Source organism: Tamandua tetradactyla, chromosome 7, assembly GCF_023851605.1.
Source record: "Tamandua tetradactyla isolate mTamTet1 chromosome 7, mTamTet1.pri, whole genome shotgun sequence".
Lineage (NCBI taxonomy): Eukaryota > Metazoa > Chordata > Mammalia > Pilosa > Myrmecophagidae > Tamandua > Tamandua tetradactyla.
The window spans coordinates 326,321-349,163 of NC_135333.1; the positions used below are offsets into that span (position 1 = coordinate 326,321).

At 41.2% G+C, this 22,843-nt stretch overlaps 1 protein-coding gene across 1 annotated transcript in view; it reads left to right on the forward strand.

The window, feature by feature from the left end:
• Window positions 1–17,809, forward strand: part of CAPN9 (calpain 9) — a 75,224-nt gene extending 57,415 nt beyond the window's left edge. Inside the window, exons 12-20 of the mRNA XM_077168297.1 lie at window positions 1,160–1,196; window positions 2,314–2,394; window positions 4,684–4,741; window positions 6,962–7,026; window positions 7,526–7,594; window positions 8,154–8,232; window positions 11,321–11,437; window positions 12,290–12,348; window positions 15,770–17,809. Coding sequence (XP_077024412.1) covers window positions 1,160–1,196; window positions 2,314–2,394; window positions 4,684–4,741; window positions 6,962–7,026; window positions 7,526–7,594; window positions 8,154–8,232; window positions 11,321–11,437; window positions 12,290–12,348; window positions 15,770–15,796 — 592 coding nt within the window. The 3' untranslated portion in view covers window positions 15,797–17,809. The remainder of the gene's footprint in view (window positions 1–1,159; window positions 1,197–2,313; window positions 2,395–4,683; window positions 4,742–6,961; window positions 7,027–7,525; window positions 7,595–8,153; window positions 8,233–11,320; window positions 11,438–12,289; window positions 12,349–15,769) is intronic.
• The last annotated feature ends 5,034 nt before the right edge of the window (window positions 17,810–22,843 follow it).

Consider the following 22,843-nt stretch of genomic DNA (forward strand, 5'->3'; position numbering starts at 1 on the left):
GTGCTTCACGGTCTTTGTCCCATTGGTGGGTGGAAAGGTCGGAGTCCCTAGCGCCTATATGCAGCTTGTACATGGCAAAGTTAACTCCATCCTCAGGTTTGCCCTGACCAAGACACTTTAATCTACTAGAATGCTGATCATAATAATCAACTCTGCAGCTCCATAATAGAAGATCTACATAGCTCTGTTTATATCAGTTTGGCTCTTACAAGGAGGGTCTCAGTCAAGATAAAAATTCTGAAAAGATCATGTTGTGTGTACCTACAAGATCAGAAGGAAAGGAATGACTGCTGCGTCAATATTATTGTTTGCTTATTTGTATTCCTTTTGAGTTTTCATTAGTTTTTCTTTGGGAAAGCTTCAGGTTTTGATCTGTAAGATTAGATTCTTCCAAAAGTTTTTAGCTTCAACAATAGCTCTTCCTCTCAGTATTAGTACTACCCAAACACTGCAGGTTCCCTTAAATCTGTAAACAGAATATATATATATATATATATATATATATATATATATATATATATATATGATTTCTTCACTTTTCCTCTTTTTCTCAAATATAAGCACACACACACATGCATGCCTCCTCCTCCTCCTCCGGTGAAATAAGAGTTTTCCATCTATGAGGAGGAGTAAAAGGGTAAAGGATGCAGCTTTCAGGGGTACTTCTTTTGCTTCTGGCTCAACTGGCTCTGTAACCTTTAAAAATTCTGCCAGAATGACTAACTTTAATAGGCTGAATGACTGGTCTCCTACGAATGTCTATCTGTTCTCCCTAATCTCTAAAGGGAGTATATTATGAAATAGAAACTGCTTTGTTTCTGAATCCTTGGAGATTCTACAGCTCTACCAAGCCCTTCATAAATATCCTTAGTTACAGTTCAGCGAGGGGATAGGAAGTGACTCTTCAGCTTCTTACATTTCTAGAAACCCAGAATTCACACATTCTTCTTTGGGTAATGGCTACACCTGCTTCCATCTTAATTGCAGGCTGGGCAGAGTCTGAGCCTTCAGGGGTCAATGCATGGGATCTACAGTGAAATGTAACTGTCACTAGATAAAAAGGACATTAATGGGACAATATTTCTGGGCCATTTAGTTGTGCAGATTCCAATTAGAAAATTAATCCATAATTGAGTCAGCATGTTTTCTGCCTCTTCAGGGACATGGATGGAGATGTAGACATCAACCTGCCCGAGGTGAGTTTTCTGATGTTGCCTTTGGAGGTGGGACTCAGCAAATGGCCTGGAAACCATTCTTTTAACCCTAGTGTTATTTAAAACTCTAAAGTTCAAGGAATAGTTATTTACTATCAGGTAAGTATCTGTGGTTCTAACCTCCTGGAGAATAAGATTTATGCCTTCTAAATCTGTTATATCCAACAGGACCCAGCAGAGGACAATGTTAGTACTTAGTATAAAGTTCTATTCAGTGTGATCTTTCTCTTTGCTGCCATCTTCCTCCATTCTTTGAGTAGTGATTGCTGCTTCTGAAAGGGATAAAATATCTTAAAAATCTATTTTATTTAAGAAAAAGAATAGATAAAAAGAAAAAATGTGGGAGGCAGGTAAATTCTTTTGCTGTGGACTCAGTTCTATTCTGTGTGTGCTGCAGAGACAGGAGTGGCAAGGATTTATTTATACATGTGAAAAGGGCTGTAAGACTTTCAAGAGGTGCTGAGGTATCAACAGGAAAATTCTTCCACTTCAGAGTCAACAGTGATCTGATTTGGGGGCGGAACTTGCTGTTCTTTGCTACCCTCCCTGGGTTGAGATTTATTCACAAGCCAAAAATAACGATTTACTGAACTCTTTCCGTATACCAGGCACAGGGCTCAGAAAACAGCTCCTCAAAGATTTTATCATCTATTAGGAAAGATGATTAAACAAACGATTACAGTCATGGATGGTGAGTATTCTAGAGTACAGGAGGCTATGAAAACCCCATACCCAGACCTTAACCTAGTCTAGGGATGTAGGAAAGCTTCCATTCACCTTCATACCTGTAAGGCAAGGAAGGCTCAGTGAGCCATACAAAGCAGGTCTTTCTAGACTCTCACCTTCTAAAGATCCCTTGCAAGGAATCCAAGGCTGCCATTCGTAAGGCTACAGACAGCAGCCAGTTCGTTTGAGCTCAGTTAAACAGCACACATCATAAGGAGGGTGACATACAGCTAGGGTTGGGAGGTCCCAGGTTCTCACATTGAGGCACCATCTCCACCTGGGTCCCCCTACCTTCTTGCTATTTCTTTGAGAAGGCAAATGTCAAGTTTCTTTTTCATGGGTCCAGTTCAAATGCCTTCGGTTATTTTTTTAGCCTCCAGAGCCAACGTCTCCTAACCAGGAGACAGAGGAGGAGCGGCAGTTCCGTGTCCAGTTTGAACGAATCGCAGGCAAGGTATAGTGCACCCTTACCCCCAGCACTGTTGGTATGACTGAGTAGTTCCCAGCCCCCGGAACTTACATGCAGAGCCTGACTCCCCAGGTGTTGAATGTAGCCAATGATGTTTGTCAGCACCACCTTCTCAGAGCATAAAGGATCTTATTGCAAAATAAGAACAGCCCATGTTATTTGGGAGGCCCCAAAGATTGCCTTGCCCAAAATACCTCCTCCACCAATCTGCCACTGTTACTGAGGCAAGGAAAACAAAGAAACTCAAAAACAGCCCAGAAACCTTCTATCAGAGACTAGAGAAAGTCCTAAAATGTTTGCTCCTTTAATTCCTGTCCAGAAATCCTTGCCATTGGAATGCTACCTCTGATCTGGTGAATAGTGGAGTATTTTTCAGGGAATATACCATTAAATTGCAAACACATTACCTGAGAGAGAATCACCTGGGTACAGTGTAGTTTTGTCCATTAACACCAAAAGAGTGCCCAGGTTTGGCAGCCACAACTGCTAGCCTAAGGAGGACAAGCCCAGGGTCAGCCACAGGTGTCTGGGAAGAAGAGAAAACCTGCCCTTTGATATCCTTTTGTCACTGCCCCCTCCTCCATTCTCTGCCCTCTCTATTGCCCAGCTTCCTCATTAGGGGCCCTTGCTACTCTGGCCTCCTGGTCTACCTGTGGTCGAACCTCACACAGCTCCGTGGTCCTTTCCCCCTATTCAGGCCCCTCCTTTCTAGATACTGTCCTAGCTATGCTTCTTGGTGCCTCAGCAGGCTGCCACAAATAAAAGTAGCTGATAAACTAATTCATGACAAGGTGCTAATGACTTTTTTCCCTGGATGGAGCTCCTGAACTATAAAAGAGATTGCTTTGGGAGATGATCCTTAAATCTGGGGCGGGATGAACCTCAAATGGGAGTTTTAGGGACTAACACACAGGTAGATCAGGGAGACTTGGAGAGGACAGATTGGAGTAAAGAACAGCAGGAACCTATGTGACTTTCATAAACCACAGCAGGAAAAGTGATTTCTTATTGTTCCTAGGGCTTTCAACCATGGGCAAGGCAGAAGTGTGGTGATGGGAGGGAAGGCCAGGTTGAAATCCCAGCTTCAGTGCTATGGGGTGGACTGGCCTTGGTCAAACCCAGCAATGAAGAGCTTTGAGTAGTTGAGGAGCTACAATGAGGTAGGGGCAGAAGTTGCCAGAAATGGAGATCCAGGGTTTGGAAAAGATGGGAGGTGGGGAGGGTGGAATGTTACAGAACATCGATTTAACCTTTTTGGGGGGGAGGGGGTGGTATATGGTTCAGAAATCGAACCTGGGTCTCCTGCATGAAGGTGGGCATTCTAACCACTGAACTACCCATGTACCCCCTCATTTAGTTATTTTTTTAATTTTTTTATGCACCTCAGAATGGAGTGCAGGCCTTCCAGGCTCTAGTCGTAGCTCTTGCACCTACTAACTAGACACATTACTCCATCTCCTTCTACCTCTGTTGAATGGAGGCTCATCTGAGCCTCACCAAGGCTTAACATCCAAAACAGCCATTCCCCAAGCCTCAGAATCTTCTGAAGTGTAACCTGGGCAGGCATACTCTATGGGTGATTCCATTGCACATTGATAGTTCAAAAGCCTGGACAAAATTATCTCTAAATCAGGGCGATTCGTACTTTAATGGGCATAAAAATTACCTGAGCATCCTGTAAAAAATGCAGATTGTTCTTCAGTAGGTCTGAGGTGGGGCCTGAGATTCTCCATCACTAAAAGAAGCTGAAGCTGAAGACCTCAGTGGACCTCATTTGAGTAACAAGGCCTTACATCAGTAGTTCTGAAATTAGCCCTTAGATGTTTTAAAAATAACCAATGAGCCAAACTCCAGGTATTCTGATTGGAACAGCCCCGGGGGGTGGGCCCCAGAGATGAGAATCTTTTAATGCTCTACCTGTGATTATACTATACAGAAGCTAGGAGAGTCAGACTAGTTTTCCCAAACTTCCTCAAAAACTAGAATCATTTGGGGGCTTTACAAGCAATTCAACAAGTGAGTCCTATCCTCAGAGAAGCTCGGGAGGTACTAGCTTGTCTTGCTCAGTTGTCAACAGTCTTTCTTGGAGTTGGCCTCAGCACCATCCCTGAGAAGGCAAGAGGGGGTTGCACCTACACAGAAAGGAATGGTGACTTGCTGCAGACTCTCAAGGGCCCCGTCTGTCACTGGAGCCAAATAAAGTTCAGAACTTAGAGAAACCCTAACAAATAAGATGTGAAGGGTCATATAAAGCAACTGTCTCCATTTCAACAGGACATGAAGGTAACAGCAGAGGAACTTGAATATGTTTTAAATGCTGTGCTGCAAAAGAGTAAGTGTTCGCACCCCTCCTGATCACAAGGCTTCCCATGGGAAGGTGAGACAGACACATTGCTGCTTGGATCTCCTCTAGCTCCACCCTACCCCTCAGAGTGGCACACCCACGTTCCAGGACTGACTCTTATACAAGCTTTTTTTTTTTAACTATGAAGTCTGCTTTTATTACATTGTACTTGGCAAAGAGTTTGGTTATATCCATGATAGAAAAAGGTAGAGACAAGTAAGTGTGAGAAGCCAAGTTCTATATGGAGGTGCTCACAGAAGGATGTTAGGAAATGTTTGGAAATGGGTGGGCATCAGCAGATATAGCTCCAAAAGGATAGGGAACTCCTCAGATGAAATCTGTCTTATTTTCTAGATCCTTTCATGGCCAATCTATCAGCTTCTTCATTGCCTTTGATGCCACAATGACCAGGAACATATTTCCATTGAATGTCCATTCCTTGGGGAGCTGGATCAGTCTTCTCAAAGTCTTCTCTGTTGACGACATCCCTTCCGGAAGCTGTTTTCCATCCATTTTCTTTCTAGTTGCCAATCCATTCTGTCATGCCTTTGATGACAAACTTGCTCTTTGCTCCAATAATGAGTTTATCTGGGTTTTGGCTCTTCACTTGCTCAGTTGCTTTGTGGGCTGCCTGCAGTTGAGCTCTTTGGTTTGTCTGTCATCCAGAAATCCTCTCACTTGCATTTAGAGGATTGCCAGGTTCCCAGTAGACTCCAAATCCTGCTTTTGCACCATCTCTTCCATTATTTTTGCTGTTGCCATCTACATAAAAGTTGGAGTGCAGTCTTGGCCCCTACCAGAAATCTGACCCCATCGTCCCCAGGAAATCATGTCGTCCTTTTCCAATTGGATGGCTCAGCGTCATCCCGGTATCCAGCTAGGGAGATCCAGCTTGGTCTCCCTTAAGTAGGCTTTAAAATAGAATTCATTGTTTATTTCCTGATTAGAGAAATGACACAGGTTTACTGGAGAAAATTCTTAAAAATGCAGAAAAGCCTAATGACAAAGATAAAACTCACCACTGATCTCATCACTGTTAAATAACCACTGTTAACATTTGTTAATACAATTAATTGGTATTAAATTATAGATATAATTTTATTTATATTTTTACATAACAACTTTGAGATATAATTCATACACTATATAATTCACCAATTTAAAGTGTACAATTCATTTGTTTGTTCACAGAGTTGTGCAACCATCACCACAATCAATTTTAGGGCATTTGATCACTTCTCCCCACCAAAATAACCATGCCCATTAGTAGTCATTCCTCATTTGCCTCTAGACCCCACTGCCATCCCATGGCCCAATCCCTGGCAGCCGCTAATCTACTTTCTGTCTCTAGACATTTACTATTCTGGGCATTTCATATATGTGGAATGATAGGATATGTGATCTTTGGTGACTGGCTTCTTTTACTTAGCGTAATGTTTTCATGGTTCATTCATGTTGTAACATTATCAGTACTTCATTCCTTTTATTGCCAAATAATATTCCATTGCATGGATATATATCCAGTCATCAGTTGATGGGCATTTAGGTTGCTAACACTTTTTGGATAGTATGAATAATGCTGCTATGAATATTCATCTACAAGTTTTTGTGTGAACATATTTTCATTGCTCTTGGGTATATAGCTAAGAGAATTGCCAGGTTAGCGTTTAACCTTTGGAGGAAGTGCAGACTGTTTTCCAAAGCAGCTGCAGCATTTACTTTCCTACTAGCCATGTATAAGGGTTGCAATTTTTTCAAAAAGTTTAAATCCTTCTTTTTAAACTTGGCTTTTATGAGCATTTCCGCAGATCATTAAATATGCCCCAAAGCCATAATTCCTTAGGATTGTATAATATTCCATTATGTATACATGTAATTTATTGACCAAACTCTTTCATTGGTCATTTATATTTTTTTAACATTACAAATAACCTGATAATAAAACCCTCATTTGTAATTCTGTGCCTATCTGATTGCTTGAGATTCTTGAAACTAAATAAATGGATGGAAAGGTATTCATATGTCTAAGGCAATTTTCACATTTTGCAAAGTTTTCCTCCAAAAAGACCAATCTGTTTCTGTCTCACCCACATTGTAAGAAAGTAGCTGGCCACCCAGATCCAGCACACTGTTAGAGTTTGATAGATGGGAACATAGGTTTATTTTCATCGAGGGTCATCTGAATTCTTCTTTCATGTGTGATTTCAGAAAAAGACATCAAATTCAAGAAGCTAAGCCTGATTTCCTGCAAGAACATCATTTCTCTAATGGATGTATCCTTCCAAATACTTGAGAAGAAATAACTTAGTGCTGGGCTTATGCACAGATAAGTTTGTCTCCATGAAGACTTTCCTAAAATGCAACATCCTTACCAGTAGCATAGTCTTCGCCACAGAAAATAACCAAAAACTGAGAGCTTCCTGGTGTTATAATTGGAAAAGCATCAAGAGAGCCAAGACCCAAGGCTCTCTTCAGTGGGGGGAGTGGTTTTCCGGGGAATTAGGGATTCTTGTTGCTACTTTAGGATTCCATCCAAGGGGGATGAAGGATTCTATTTTTACATATTTGAAGATCTTCTGACACCACACACACCCCTGTCATTTTCCCTCTTCAGAGATTCATGGTTTAATAATTAAAGCCATCATACTTTTTGTGTCACCTTATATAAGTCCAGGGAGAGTTTCCCCATCTCATTGCATCTTTTCCTCTAAAGTCCCCCCAGGGGTCCGATTGAGGTACTCCTAATGTCTTCCTTAACCCATACGGGCACAGACCAGTGGCAATGGAAAACTAGAATTTGATGACTTCAAAGTGTTCTGGAACAAACTGAAGAAATGGACTGTATGTAGCCATGTCCACTGCTTGACCTCTGGGAGACGGCCAAGAAGCCTAGAGCTAAAATGGAGTTTTAAAATTAAGATTTTAATAATTCACATGTTAAAAATTCACCATTTTAAAGCAATTTTAAAGTTTCAAAGTACATTTTAAGGTGTACAGTTCAGTAGTTTTTATTCAAAAGGTTGCATTACCATCATCACAATCTAATTCCAGAGCATCTCCATCACCCCAAAAAGAAATCCTGATCCTATTAGCAGTCACTCCCCACCACCCTGCCAGCCTCAGCCCCTGGCAATCTGGAGGCTAAGATACTACAAGCTAGATGATTTGTATTTGAAAGTGGGAAAAGGAAAGAAATTCTAATACTTTTGGAGGTACCGTAGTGCTTTATCTAAAAGATAAAACACCAAATTCTTTTGGACGGTCTCATCCACCCATTAATTTCCAGTCCCTTTTGAGAAATTTCTCCTCCTGGTTGGCAGATCCCCTAGTTAATATGGTTGATATATCTCTCTCTGCCAAAGATCAACATTCTCAAAGTCTCTGCTCTCCTCTCCTCTAGAATCTGTTCCTTCAGTTTGATGCTGACAAGTCCGGTACCATGTCCTCCTATGAGTTGCGGGTGGCTCTGAAAGCAGCAGGTAAGGAAAGCATTGGGATGTGTCATGTGAGGGTGACTCGTGGCTCAGAAGCTGTGGAGTTTTGACCCTGGCCATGACTGGCTCCAGCCCCTGAATTGTCACTCTGAGGAGGGGATGAGTCTTCTCACCACTGCCTCAGAAGGTTCACCTTTGACCCAAAGTGAAACTCCAAGTATTTGCTTTTCTTTAAGGTCACACCAGGTTTCAAATTCAGGACTCCTTGAGTCCAGGGTCTGGATTTTAAACCACTTTGCAATCTTGGTGGGACTTTTAAAAATGTATCCAATGAGAAAGAGCTTAGGCTGTCCTCCAGACGCCTCTCACTGGGGACATTCTGGCCAAGCTGCATTGTGCAACTCTTTGGTGGCAACCTGCCGTTCCTCCAGACCTCTCGTTTCTGCATTCAGATGGTTTCAGGTGACAATCCTGTGACTTTGGGGTTAATGATGAGAACCACTATGGATCCTGTTCACATAACCTGCACTCCTCTGCTGCACCGTGGCCAGGTCCCTTGCTTTGTTAGCAGTAGATTCTGAATCCAACCTGCATTATTTCATCATAATTTATACCCTGCTCCTTTTCACAAAAGATTGATTCCAGGTGGTATTTCTAATCCTCTATCAGTCATGGCATGTCAGTTCGATTCTGTATTTCAGCTTTCCTTTTGCATATAACCATGGTTTTGGTTGCCACTCTCCATCCCAAAGTCCTTGCCAAGCTGTGGAGGGTTTCTCACAAAGCATGTGTCATAGACATGCCCCCTGATTCCTACTGAGGCTTGTAATCCAATTCCCTCCCAGGTAAATCAAACATCTGGAAACATTTTCAGTTTCATGGTCTGATAAAGTGGCAGAATGTACAAAATTGGGACTCTCTTAGAAAAATCTGGTTTCTGTATGGATAGAAGAAAATGTGGAAAGTACCAGATGAGGATCTCATTTTCTTTGGGCTGGAGACTCCATTTCCAGGGCAAAAGGGACTAAGCATTGGACAAGTGAGTCCTTCAGAAAGGACTACTATGACCGTATCTGCCCTGATCTCCCTTGCTGAAAGGCAAGGAGCAGGGAGGAGAACACCCCCACTCTCCACCACCTCCAGCCCATGGAGGGTACAGCCTGATGGGCCCCCTTCTGGCTGACTGAGGGGACAGGGGGACTGTGGGTGGGTCTCCAAACAACACTGTGAACATTTCCTGGGAAGTGTTGACTGAAATGAAGGGGCAGGGGAGTGCCTCCTAAGGGTATTGGCTAGAAATCAGAGCATTAAATGCTGGAGCAGAGAGGGCATTGATTTATTTAAACCCCTCATTCAACAAATGAAGAAACTGAAGCCCAGAGGAGTTAATAACAGCTCCAAATTCACTCTGTGGCTGGTGCAGTGTTGTTACTGGACAAGGACTGATTCTTTTGCCCAACACACTCAATAACCAATTCTTGAGACACCGAGGTTTCAGAGAGAGAAAAAATTTATTACTAGGTGCATAGCAAGAGAGCAGATGGCCTCATGGCCCAAAATCTGTCTCCCTGAGTTTAGGGGGTTCAAGGTTTTTAAGGATTTTAACAAGGGATGATGAGGTCATTTCAAATAGCAGGTTCAAAGCAGAAAAGGAGACAGTCTTATCATTATAATTTCAATAGGAGAACATAAGCTGAAAGGAGGGGAGGCAGAGCCATCACTTCAGTACTAAAAGCATGAGCCAAAGGAAAGGAGAAGTCATCTTTCACTAGCCACAGAGCCCAGCTGATAGGACTTACAAATATCTGGAGCTGAAGCTAGTTCATGGCTGACTTCAAATTCTTCATTAGCATTAGGGCCTTTGCCCTATAAGAAATGACCAGAAAAAGGGAGTAACAGCTTTTACAACCACAGAAGCACAAGATAAAGGCTTTTACAATCATTTCAGAAATCAGGGCAACTGAATTTTGGTTTAGGGATTTCAGATATTCTCTCTGCCTACTCCGATATACCAAGAAAGCAAAAAGGAGTATGTATATAAAAATTCAGTGATCGAATTGTCCCTTCAATCCTAATTTCTTGGTTACAGTATCAGGGCTAAATTTCAGGTCTCCTGGCTCCCAGTTTAGCATTCTCACTCCATTGGGATGTGTGTGAGCCACTGGCCTAGGGTCATTTACTATATACACAGCAATGCCTCTGGAAAAACATTATTTCTAAAGCCCCAGTACCTCTGGGTTAAAATGTCCTTGAGAAATATATATATGCTGAGTGTCACTGTTAGAATCCTTAAGATAAGCATTCTCTGCTAAAGACTCAGCAAGGATAGAAAAAGGGAGGGAGTGAGCTCAAAAGGAAGAGCTAGAGGGGAGACACGTTAAATTCCCCCAGACAAGCTTCCTGGAAAGCCGGCAAATCCCTGTGGGTGATGTTGGTGTCAAAACCAAGACCATGGACTCCTTAACCCAGAAGCTGTTTTCTGGTATGACTGTGAGTTCCCCAGCACCCAACCATCCCAAGCAAATAGGCACTCTCATACCTCATTCAAACCTAAGACCGTGGCTGCCTGGGTTTGGGGAACTCACACCACGCAGGGGGAGCTTTGATTGCTGTCAGTGGGTTTACTGTTGCAACCAGTGCTGCTCAGTGTCAGGACTGAAGGGAGGCAACAGGGAATTAAGAAAGAAAGACAGGAGACAAAGATATAGTTAAAGCTGGGGCCAGGTGGGACTCTGAGCTCTGATGGAGACTCAAAGACCCTAAGAGGTTCAGCATTGTTTATTTTAGAGGGCTGTGAGGTAAAGAAAGTAACAAAAGTGTAACTGAAGAGTGAGAAAGGAGGAAGGCTGAACCATCTGTTTCCCTGTGCCTGGATGAGTCAAAGGTTGCACACATTGCCCAAGGCCTCCTTCCCTCCCAGACTCTCAGCTTTGCAAAACTTTAGTCTTTTCAGGACATCAGGTGCCTATTCCCACAGAGACAGCTTTGCTATATCCCTGCAGCCAGTGTGTGACCTCTGTCTCATCTGGGTCTGACAGTTTACCACTCCTAGCTGACAGGGAGCTCCCCAGAGGGTACAGGAGCTTGGGGCTCAGATGTGGCAGGTCCTGTGTCTCTCCCTTTCCCACCGCAGGCTTTCAGCTGAGCAATCACCTCCTGCAGCTGATGGTCCTCAGGTACGCAAACGAAGAGCTCCAGCTCGGCTTCGATGACTTCCTCAACTGCCTGGTCCGGCTGGAGAACGCAGGCCGTAAGTGCCCAGCGGGGCTGAGAGGGTCCCACTCCCTTGGGGACAGTCTACCGCAGGGCATCTTCAGTCACCTGCCATGATCAAGTAGCAACCAACCTGCCAAAAATTATGTCGAGGACCACAAAAAAGGCATTGCTTGGTTTAGGTGGATATGTATGGTCAATTAAGGGGTTAGAATTTGTGTCTTCTAGGTAATGCATTACTTTTAATTTTCAATTTTATACATTCACATCATCTTTCTAAGGGAACGGCGGGGGTAGGAGTAAGGGGCCATGCCTTATAGCTCTTGGGGCAAAGGAAAGGCTCATCAGGTTAAAAGGTCAAATCCCATCATAGCATATAGCATGAGAAGAGTCTCTCTCTGCATGAGACCTTTTACAATACTCACCTTATCATAAGAGGCTCTTAAAGATAGAGCAGCTTTCAAGAGTTATGCAAAATCTTGTGCACGTGGGCTTTTTTTCCAGGAGCATCCATAGATTTCTTGGGCTTCTCCAAGGGAGCCCCCAAAAGGTAACCTGCAAAACGTTAAGAACCTCAGCTTCAGGAAAATAGTGAGGTTTCAGATGCTGAGACCGAAATACGGGGGAGATGTTGTGGATCTGGGAGCAAGCTGAAACATCATAGATGACAGCAGGTGCCACCCATGACCAAGGTCACCAACTTGCTGCAATCGCAGGAATTCTAGAAGCTTCGACTTAACTGCGAGAAATCCCTGTTCACCATTTGTTTTCCACTTGGTGGAGCAGCGCCCTCCCAGGCTTCTCAGACAAACCCGGCCACTGGGAAATCATTTAAAATGTTGAAGGAATGGTCTCTACAATGATGCCTTTCTCATCTGTCTCATACCAGGGGTCTTCCAGGCGCTCAGTGCAAAGAACAAGGAATTCATTCATCTCAATATAAATGAGGTATGGCCAAGCCAAGCCCTCCATTTGCAAATTCAGCACAGGTCTTGACAGAGCACAAGCCCTATAAATGTTTGCTGAATGCAACAGGGTTTGATGTACTGGTTAACATTCAGCTGCGGGTGTAATAATAATAACTAATATTTTAAAGATGCTCTGCATTTGTGATCAATTTAACCATTCCAATAATCTTATGAAGTAAGTACTAATTTTATCCCCATTTTACATAGGTAGAAACTTAGGTATCGAGAGATTAAATAATTCACCTTGAATAGCGTGAGAGAGCAAACTCTACCCTCTTGTTCTTCTCTTTCTTCTGTCTGTGGAATTCTCAGTCTTCCCTCCTTCTAGCTTCCAGCTTGTTTGCTCCTCTCTCATGTGGTCCTGTGGCTCCCTCTGTCAAAAACCCAGAGAAACCCAAAATGCTAGCCAGTTACAAAAGCCAGTCACTGCAATAATGATGGAAGCTGGGAGGGCAAGGATCAGAATGTCAGAGGGTTGGAAAAAGCCCCTCAGGTAGTTTTGATATGTTCTCTCCCCAGAGAATGTTGCTGTCCCTTGCTACTCTGTGTGTGCTCCATGTCCTAGGCTTACCTGGGAGGTCATTAGAAATGCAGCCTCTCCAGCCCACCCCAATCCTACTGTATCTGAATCTCATTTTAACAACATTACCAGTGTTTCTTATGCACACCCAAAGTCTAAGACGTGCTGGCTGGACATTCTCCTGCTCAAAGGCAGAGGGTGGACTATGGGATGCTTTCTTTCAATGGCTTCCATAATTTGTATTTCCCATTTTTTCCCTTCTCTTCCTGTATCTTTCTGTCCCATTCTGCTGTCCCTTTGACCAAGCTGTACTAAAGTCAGGGTGCCTGTGTCTCATTGTCAGTCTTTGTGCTGTCTTTCCCCCTTTGCCCATTTCCATACTCAGCGTGCACACATCGACTCATTTCCAAATCCAAATACTTTGGGTCTTCATAACATTTCATTGTGCATTCCAAGATAAAGAAGTTGAAGACATGTTGATGATCAAACTTCCTTTCCTTCCTGCTGTCTGTGATCAACCGTCTTGCTCCATGTCTCAGTTTCCCCATTTGCAGAAAGAGATCATCTTAGGCTTCATCCTATACCAAAAGTTTTGTTTTATAACATTATCATTTAAGTTGATAATTTATTATGTTGGCTTGTCACTAATTTTCTCAAGTGTATATCTTATCTCCCTAGATACATTATAATTTCTTTGAGGACAGAAACTGATATCTCCTTTTCTGGTATTCTCTTTCCTTTCTAACATATAGAAGACATTCAATAAATATATTCCCCATGGTTGATAACTGTATTAAATATCCCAGGATTTCAAAGAAAGATGTATACACCCAAATTATTCTTTTATGAAAACAAGAGGCACCTAGATACCCAATTTTATTTCTCATTTACTTCAAACTTTGGCCTCTAATGAGCATAAAGAAAATGTGATGGTTGCCACATTTGTGCACAGTGGAAGGAAACAGTGGTTGTTAGGTTTGTTATTCAGCAGCCTCTTAACCTGTCTAAAATCCAGTCATACCAGAACATACAAAGCATTGCATTGCTTCAAGTTCAAGTTGCAACTTCAAAGCCTAGTGCCCAAGGCCTGGGGGCTGGAATGACAGCTTTATCCCATCTCCATTGCCTCAACAGATGCAAGTTATTTGGTACAGGCTCTTTTCCCCTTCCCTTATGAACACTTTTTTTTCCTACAGGGGAAAAGAAATATATTCCTACTTTTAGGGGCAAAAGTTTCATAAAAGACTCAAATGGCAACAGGCCTATAGGTATTGGCAGAGTTACAAATACCACATTTCTTAATGCTCAATATAAAATGAGACATAAAAGAAAAGTACAATAAGAATAATGCATCTAAAAATAGTCATTAACAGATCTATATTGAAATATTAACAAAAAGGTATATTTCCATTGTATTATAACAGTGTTTTCCTATGGTACAGCCACATACAATGTGCACATAAAATGGTTACATCAAAATGGAAATATGATGTAATATGAAACATCTTCATCCATCCCTCCCCTTGTACGTCCATCTATCCCTCTGCAGCCAACTTGATGAGCAAGTCCTGGTGCATTCTGGTCAGAGATGGTTTAACAATTCCATATCAAATGTACCTCTTTTCTGTTAATTTAGCAAAAAGATATTTATAAATTTATTAATTTACTAGCTCTATTTTTATCGTACATTGTCACCTCAAGATATCTAAAAGGTTTAGAAGTTGTAAAATAAAGAATGAACCTTATCCACAATAAACACAGGTATTTTACAAAAAATGCCCATAGAACCATGGTTATAATCTAAAACTGTCTTCTCGATATAGAAATAATAGCAAAAAGCCCTTCCCTCTGCCCTTCCTCTTCCTCTTTCACCAATTCAATAACTAAGTACAGAAATAAGTCTAGCTCCAAAAGGTGGACTAAAAAAGTCACCTCCAGAAGACAGTTCTTTCTATAAACTAACACAAAGACATTTCTACTCTCCTTGAAGTAGGAAAAACCTTTGTGCTCTATCCGTTCTCTCCCTCACTTTCAATGTGTTATTCCCAGCTCTGGCCGCATGTTAGCATCACCTGGGGACAGTAAAATTCTAATGTCTAGGCCCTAAGACCAGTCTCTGGATTTGGTAACAAAGCATTCATATTTTTGGAAGTACCCCAGTGTGTATCTAGGTTTGAGAGCCGCTGTTTGAACTCCATTCTCTCCTCCACCGTGGAAACAATACTACCCTTTCTCCTGCCCGAGTTGGCCTCACGGGCAGTTACTATGTTAAAAGAGTCTTTGTGTGTTCCTTCACCTAGCCTCTTTCTATTATCCTAGCCTTGGCTTATGCCCTGTCCTAGGAAGGAGGGCAGAAAAAAAATCCATCACACATAATCATATTCCCCAGAGACACAATTATTGTGATAAGAAAACCAGAATGAAGGAGGAAGCAGGATGGATTTAGGAAAGAAGAAAGGAGGGGGGACCTCCAGGCTAATTAGCCACTTTTCCAGAGTGCCCAAACACTGAACCTGCTTCCCTGTTCTGCAGTAATTCAGTAATGGAGAATCATGAGTCTCCCCAAGGTGAGGGGTGCCCCCTTCAAAGAGGAAGGAGCCTTATACTGCCCTGCCCAGGGAGAGGATGTGCTGTTTCAACAGGGAGAAACCACATTTTACCATCTCTTTCATGGCTGTGCTTGATTTGAGCACACTTAGAAAGGGCTCAGGACCTCTGGAAAACTTCAACAGGAAAAGTGTTTCCTGTTGAGGCAGATGTCTAAGTTTGGAGGCAAAATGATCAGAAGGCAGAGTTCCTGTGAAATAAACAGACCAGGGTGACCCCTGAGGCTGGCAGGAAGTATGGTATAACAAGCCTTTATCTCTCTTTTTATTTCCAGTTCCTCAACTTGACGATGAACATTTGAAGCTGTCCTGGCAGGGAGGAGGGTTGTCCTCCTGAGTCTTGACTTTTGGACCGTGTACTTCTCCTGGTTTAGAGTCATTGTGCCCGGGCTCTCTCCTCTTCTGTTGTCCACCTCTTTCCTGTTCCTTCCCTGTACTTTGATCTGGTGAGAATGAAATGGGCTCAGCTATGTTCTGTGGTGTTATGCTACATTTATAAACATGGTAACTTGTCTTACCCCAGATACAGGCATCTTAGTAATTCCTCTTTCTCCCTCTGCTTTCTGCACCTCCAACCATTAATATCATTCAGAGGTTCCAGTGCACAGAACCGCTGGCTTCAATTTAGCTTCAGTCATCATACTTGAGCATCCTTTACAGAACAATGTTTTTATAAATGCCTTTGACCTAAGATGAGAGGGGAAAGGTGTGTGGTCATAATTAAACATTTTTAGCATTCTAAGTGTGTTTCCTTTTTATCAAGGTATTTTATATGCTTACCAATAGAATGAAGCTATGTGAAAGATCCTGCCTCCTTGCTATGGGTTGAATTGCGTCCCCAAAAAAGATATGCCAAGGTCCTAAGCCCTGGTACCTGTGAATGTGACCTTATTTGGAAATAGGGTCTTTGCAGATGTAACCAAATTATGATGAGGTCATGCTAAGTCATATGGCTGGGATCGTGTCAATAAAGGAAAAGACACAGGGAAGAAGGCCATATGATGATGGAGGCAGAGATTGGGGTGATGCAGCTCAGACTAAAGAATGACAAGAATTGCCAACAACCACCAGAAAGCTAGGAAGAGGCAAAGAAGGATTCTTCCCTAGACCCTTCAGAGGAAGAGTAGCACTGGTGACACCTTGATTTCAGATTTCTAGCCTCCATATCTGTGAGGGAGTTGTTTATATTGTTTCCGCTATTTGTGGTACTTTCTTATGGCAGCCCTAGGGAACTGATTCACTTCTCCTCTGATAGCTGGACTAAGACATTCTCTGTCCAGTTTTCAGCCTTTTGGTCAGAAAAGCCAAGTACAATATGATTTCTTCCCAAGAGGTCCAGATTCTGGTCACATTGATCTCATTCATCTCCACCATGATGGGAGAACAGAGTGGAAAAGCCTACAGCTTCTGTTCAGTGTCAGAACAGAGACATCCCACTGAATTGGAAAAATAAGAAGTAACATGAGAAGATATTGGCTTAGTAAATAAGGTCCCACTTTTTAATTAATATACTTGTGGCAGATGATGTAGAAATGGTGGGTGGGGGTCCATGAGGACACAGATGTTTCTCAACTGAGTTCTCCAGGACTTGGAAGGAGTAGAATTGTGTTTATGAACTGGACATCCTCTTTCCTTTCCTAGATGTTTGTCCCTGGGAAACTTATTAACTTATCTGAGACATGGTTTCCTCAACTCTAAAATAGAGATAATAATTCCTGTCTCACAGAGATCTTGCAATGAGCAAATGAAATCATATACAGGAAGCATCTAGCACAGCCCCTGATGTACAGTGGGTGCTCTCATTCCCCGGAGAGCCAATGGTTTCTTAAACTCCTGAAAGAGTTAGCTACTATCAGATGTTTTGTGTTTGCCTCTGCCCTTCATTGCAAGAATGTGAGCATTATAGAACCATTAATTTTGAACTCTCAATGAGGCTGTTTAAAGTATCATGAGGCCAGAACAACAACAACAAAAAAAAACCAGTATGAAGGCGTGGGTTTAAGTGTAGTATATGTGTGTGGTTTCTATTTATTTGTGAGTTATGTGGCCTAATACTGACACTCAGAAGCCACAAAAGATGTTTCACATGCATCAGTTCAATTGACTATTATTAGAGTAGTTATAAAACTTAACGATTCAAACCAGAAGCTTGTGAGCATTAAAAATATATTAATTATTACACCAGGACAACAGATGTAATTGAAACGTCTTGGGCAAGTTGGGATTTATGGTCACCCTAATTATATCCATCTATCTACCTCTGTCTGTGTACTGTATGCTTTTAAAAATATCTTGAAATAAAAAAAATCATATGAATGAGCTATCATAACTGAAGAGTATATACTTTCACACCAGAAACATATGAAACACAAAGCCACATCAGAGTCACATGTTGAGAGAAAAAGAGAAAACCATGAAAGCAGCAATAACTTCTCATATAAAGGAGAATAATAATAATGCAATTACTGCTGACCTCATCATAAATAATGGGTGATAGGAAACAGTGGGATTAAGTTCAAAGTGCTAAAAGAAAAAACCTTAGATTAAGAACTCTATTTCCAGAAAAAGTGAAAAAATAGAACGTAAAGTAAAAGTATTCCTGGATAAATAAAGACTGAGAGAATTCATTACTAGTAGACTTGCCATAGAAAAAAATATTAAAGGAAGTCTTTCAGGATGACAAAAAATGACACCATATGGTGTATTAGTTTGTTAAATGCTGTGGAATGGAATATACCAGAAATAGAATGGCTTTTATAAAAGGAATTTATTAAGTTGCAAGTTTACAGTTCTAAGGCTATACGAATGTCCAAACTAAGGCATCCAGAGATGGATGGCATCTTTGACTCAAGGAATGCCAATATATTCAGAACACCTCTGTCAGCTGGGAAGGCATGTAACCAGTATCTTCTGGGGCCTTTGGCTCCTGGTATCAAGCAGCTTCCCAGGGTGGCGGGGGGCGGGGGGCATTTTCTTTCTGCATCTCCAAATGTCTGAATCTCATGCGCATCTGCTCTCTCTCTGTCAGCAGTTCACACATCTAAGCTTCCTCCAAAATGTTTCCATTTTTAAAGGACTCCAGTAAACTATTCAAGACCCACCTTGAATGGGCAGAGTCACACCTCCATCTAATCAAAAGTTTTCACCCACAGATAGGTGGGTAAATCTCCATGGAAACAATCCAACCTACTCTTTGGGTTTCCACCCTAAACAATAGGTCTGACCCCACAAGGATTGGATCAGGATTAAAACATGGCTTTTCTGGGGTACATAATAGTATCAAACCAACACATATGGTAACTTGAGTCCACAGGAAGAAATGAAGAACACTGCAAAAGTATCCTTGGGTAAATATAAAAGACTGTATAATATGTTTCTTTTCATCTCTTAATTTTGTTATAAGATTTTATAAAGCAATAATTATGACACACAAAGGAGAGGGGAGGAAACAAATTTATACTGGAACAGCATTACTATATTTTACCAGAATTAAGTTGGTATTAACCTGAAGAAAGTGGTGATAAATTGAAATGCATACTTTAATTTATAGAGCAATCACTAGGAAAATAACTCAGAAATATGGTAAAGCAACAGAGGAATTAAATAATTGTTTAGCACAAAACCAGGGCAAAAAAAGAATGTGAACAAAAAATAAGACATACAGGAAACAAAAGAGTTTGTTTCTTAATATCAATAATTATATTAAATATGAGTTGACTAAATACAACAATCAAAAGGCAGAGATTTCACACTACATTAAAAAAATAAGGTCAAACTATATTCTGTCTGCAAGAGATACACTTCAGACTAAAAAACACAGATGAGTTGGAGTAAAATGATGAAAAATGGTATAGTATGATAGCATTAAGAGAACTGAAGTGGCTATATTAATAACAGACAAAATAAGCTTGAAGACAAAGAGGGAGATTTCATAATGATAAAAAATCAATACATAGGGAAGATACAATGTTTTAGTTTGCTAACTGCCAGAATGCAATATACCAGAAACGTAATGGTTTTTAAAAAGGGGAATTTAATAAGTTGCTAGTTTACAGTTCTAAGCCTGAGAAAATGTCCCTATTAAAACAAGTCTATAGAAATGTCCAATCAAAGGCATCCAGGGACAGATAACTTGGTTCAAGAAGGCCGATGAAGTGCAGGGTTTCTTTCTCAAGTGGAACGTACATGGTGAACATGGTCAGGATTCCTTTCTCATCTGGAAGAGCTTATGGTGAACATGGCATCATCTGCTAGGTTCTTCTCCTGGCTTCCTGATTCATGAAGCTCCCCAGGAGGCATTTTCCTTCTTATCTCCAAAGGGCACTGGCTGGTGGACTCTGCTTCTTGTGGCTATGTTGTTCTGCTCTGCTCTCTCTGAATCTCCTTCATTCTCCAAAATGTTTCCTCTTTTATAGGACTCCAGAAACTTTTCAAGACCTACCGAAATGGGTGGAGACATGGCTCTACCTAATCGAGCTTAACAACCACTCGATTAAATCACATCTCCAGGCAGATGGTCTGATTACAGTTTCAAACATAAAATACTGAATAGGGATTAGAAGAAACAGCTGCCTTTACAAAATGGGATTAGGATTAAAACATGGCTTTTCTAGGGTACATACATCTTTTCAAACCAGCACATATAACAATTAAAAATGTAGCAATATAACTGATGTTCATAGCAGCATTATTCACATTGCTAAAAGGTGGAAACATGAACATTTTATGTTCATGTTCATGTTCATCAACAAATGAGTGGATTAACAAAATGTGATGTATACATACAATGGAATATTATGCAGCAGTAAAATGAAACAATGTCCTGAAGCACATGACAAGATTATGTCCTCAAGAATAAGCCTTGAGGACATAATGTTGAGTGAAATAAGCCAGACACAAAAGGATAGATATTACATGATTCCACTTTTATGACCATGGTAAAGGTAAAATCAGAATATAGGGGAAATCAGAATATAGAATATAGGGGACTTGGTGATACATAGAAGCTAGAAATGGGTGAATAGTGATCTAATGAGGTTGAACTCCTATGTCTCTAGTGGGTCTACAAGTAATATTACCATATTGAAGATGAACAGGATTGAAAGGGGTTGTATAGACCTATGCGTCCCACTGATTAACACTAGAAATATGAATTGGTTCTTGCAAGAACCACTTCAAAGCTATGATTCGTGTACAAAGAGTGTTTAAGTCCTGGGTACAGGGGGAAAATTGTTATTGCATGTTATGGACTATGTTTAAAAGGAAACCATCAGCACTATCACAGCAAAAGAACAAGTAAATAATGGGGGTGGCAGGTGGGGGACAAGAGTTAAGGGGAGGTCTAGATTTCCTTTTTGGTGAGGGTATGTTTATTGGTTATCTTTCTCTTGGGAACAATGAAATAATCTAACATTAAGAGTGTTGATGGACTTTGGTCTTTGGGCATTAAACGTGATGCCTGATGAATGCAGGTGGCTAAAGGATGCACTGACTCAGAAGTAGTTTGGTGAACAACAGTGTATACATATATGATTGAATGTTGTGTTGCTATAAAAAGGAACAAAGTCATGAGGCATACAGCAATGTGAATGAACGTATGGAAATTTGGTGAGGCAAAATAAACCAGAAATGAAAGGACAATTATGGTATGATCTTCTTTATAAAATGCTTATAAGAAAAGAGGGGCCTAGACTGTAAGCTCTTATAGCAGACACATTTAGTCCAGAGTGATAATTATATTTCTGGATTTTGAGAGGTTGTTATCTATGTGTGTGTGTGTGTGTGTGTGTGTGTGTGTGTGTGTGTGTATCTTGGTGTTTAGAGATAAGAATGAAGCCAATCAGGTTGGGGTTAAAGTAATTCAGAACACAGGGATAAGGAAGACATTGTCTATATTTTAGAACCACACATACTCTTTGAGACCAAAGGAAGACAGGTTTATTTGGTATGGAAACTAAATTTTTGTAACACATAATCTAACTCAACCTATCTGTATGGATCATTTGAACAACTGAAACATAGGGATCCCAGAATAAGAAAGAGGTCATTTAATCCGGTATAGCTTATTGTAATGCCTGGATACCTCCTAGAGTATAGTGAGCAGATAATCAAAAACTTTGGCAAAGTTGCTTGAGGGATGGGAGAAAAAGTATGGAATTATTAAAGTCTACCATCAGGAAATCACCTGATACTGTGTCAAACTTTAGGGACACCCAAATCAATAGGTTACGCCCTTGATCTTGAGACTTACTCTTGTGAAGACTATGTAGGTAGCAGAGAAGCTTAACCTACCTATAGGCATGCCTAAGAGTTACCTCTGGAGGACCTCTTTTGTTGCTCAGATGTGCCCTCACTTTCTCTAAGCCCACTCTGCAAGCAAAATCATTGCCCTCCCCCCTACGTGGGACATGACATCCAGGAATGAAAGTCTCCCTGGTGGTGTGGGAGAGGACTTCCAGGGATGAATATGGCTCTGGCACCATGGGATCAAAAATTCCATCCTGACCAAAAGGGGGGAAAGAAGTGTAATTAATAAAGTATCAGTGGCTGAGAGAGAGCAAATAGAGTCGAGAGGCTACTCTGGAGGTTGCTCTTATGCAACTTCAGGTAGACCTTGCTACCTATCATAACCTGCCAACCCCCAACCAGGACCATTCCAGCCTATCCTAGGGCAATGTATAAGATTCCACAAGGGTTCCACACACTAGGGTAACTTTCCAGAAACCTACAACCTCCAGATGAGTCCCTGGACAAATATGTCCTGAAACCTATCCCAGCTTCTTCAGAACATCAGATAGTTCCATCTCCCTACCCCATATTAGTGACAGCCCCTTCCAACATGAAACAGTTAGAATGGCCATAGCTCAGATACTCCTAAAGAGAGGGATAGGAAAGTCAAAGGAGATGGTGGATTTATACAGAAAAAAATAAGATTTAACAAATGAATATGATTGCTGAATCATTAAATTGATACCTTTTAGTCTCCAGAATCTTAGAGCAGCTAGAAGTAAAAACCTAAAATTGTGGAATTGTAACCCACGCCAAACTCTGAAATATGTACTACAACTAATTGTGATGCTGTGTTTGAAATGTATTGCATTTTTTGTATATATGTTAGTTTTCACACAATAAAAAAGAAGGAAAAAAGTCGACTGTGATGATAAAAAGGTATTTAAGCCCTCTAGCCTCCTGTATTCTGGAGCACCTAGAAGGAAAAATCTGAGAGGATTGTAGGGTAGCCCATGACAAACTCTGGGATCTGTCCTATAATTACTTGTTGAAGAGTGCTTTGAAAACTATTCCTTTTTTTCTTTCTTTGCTTTGTATATACATTATATTATACAATTTAA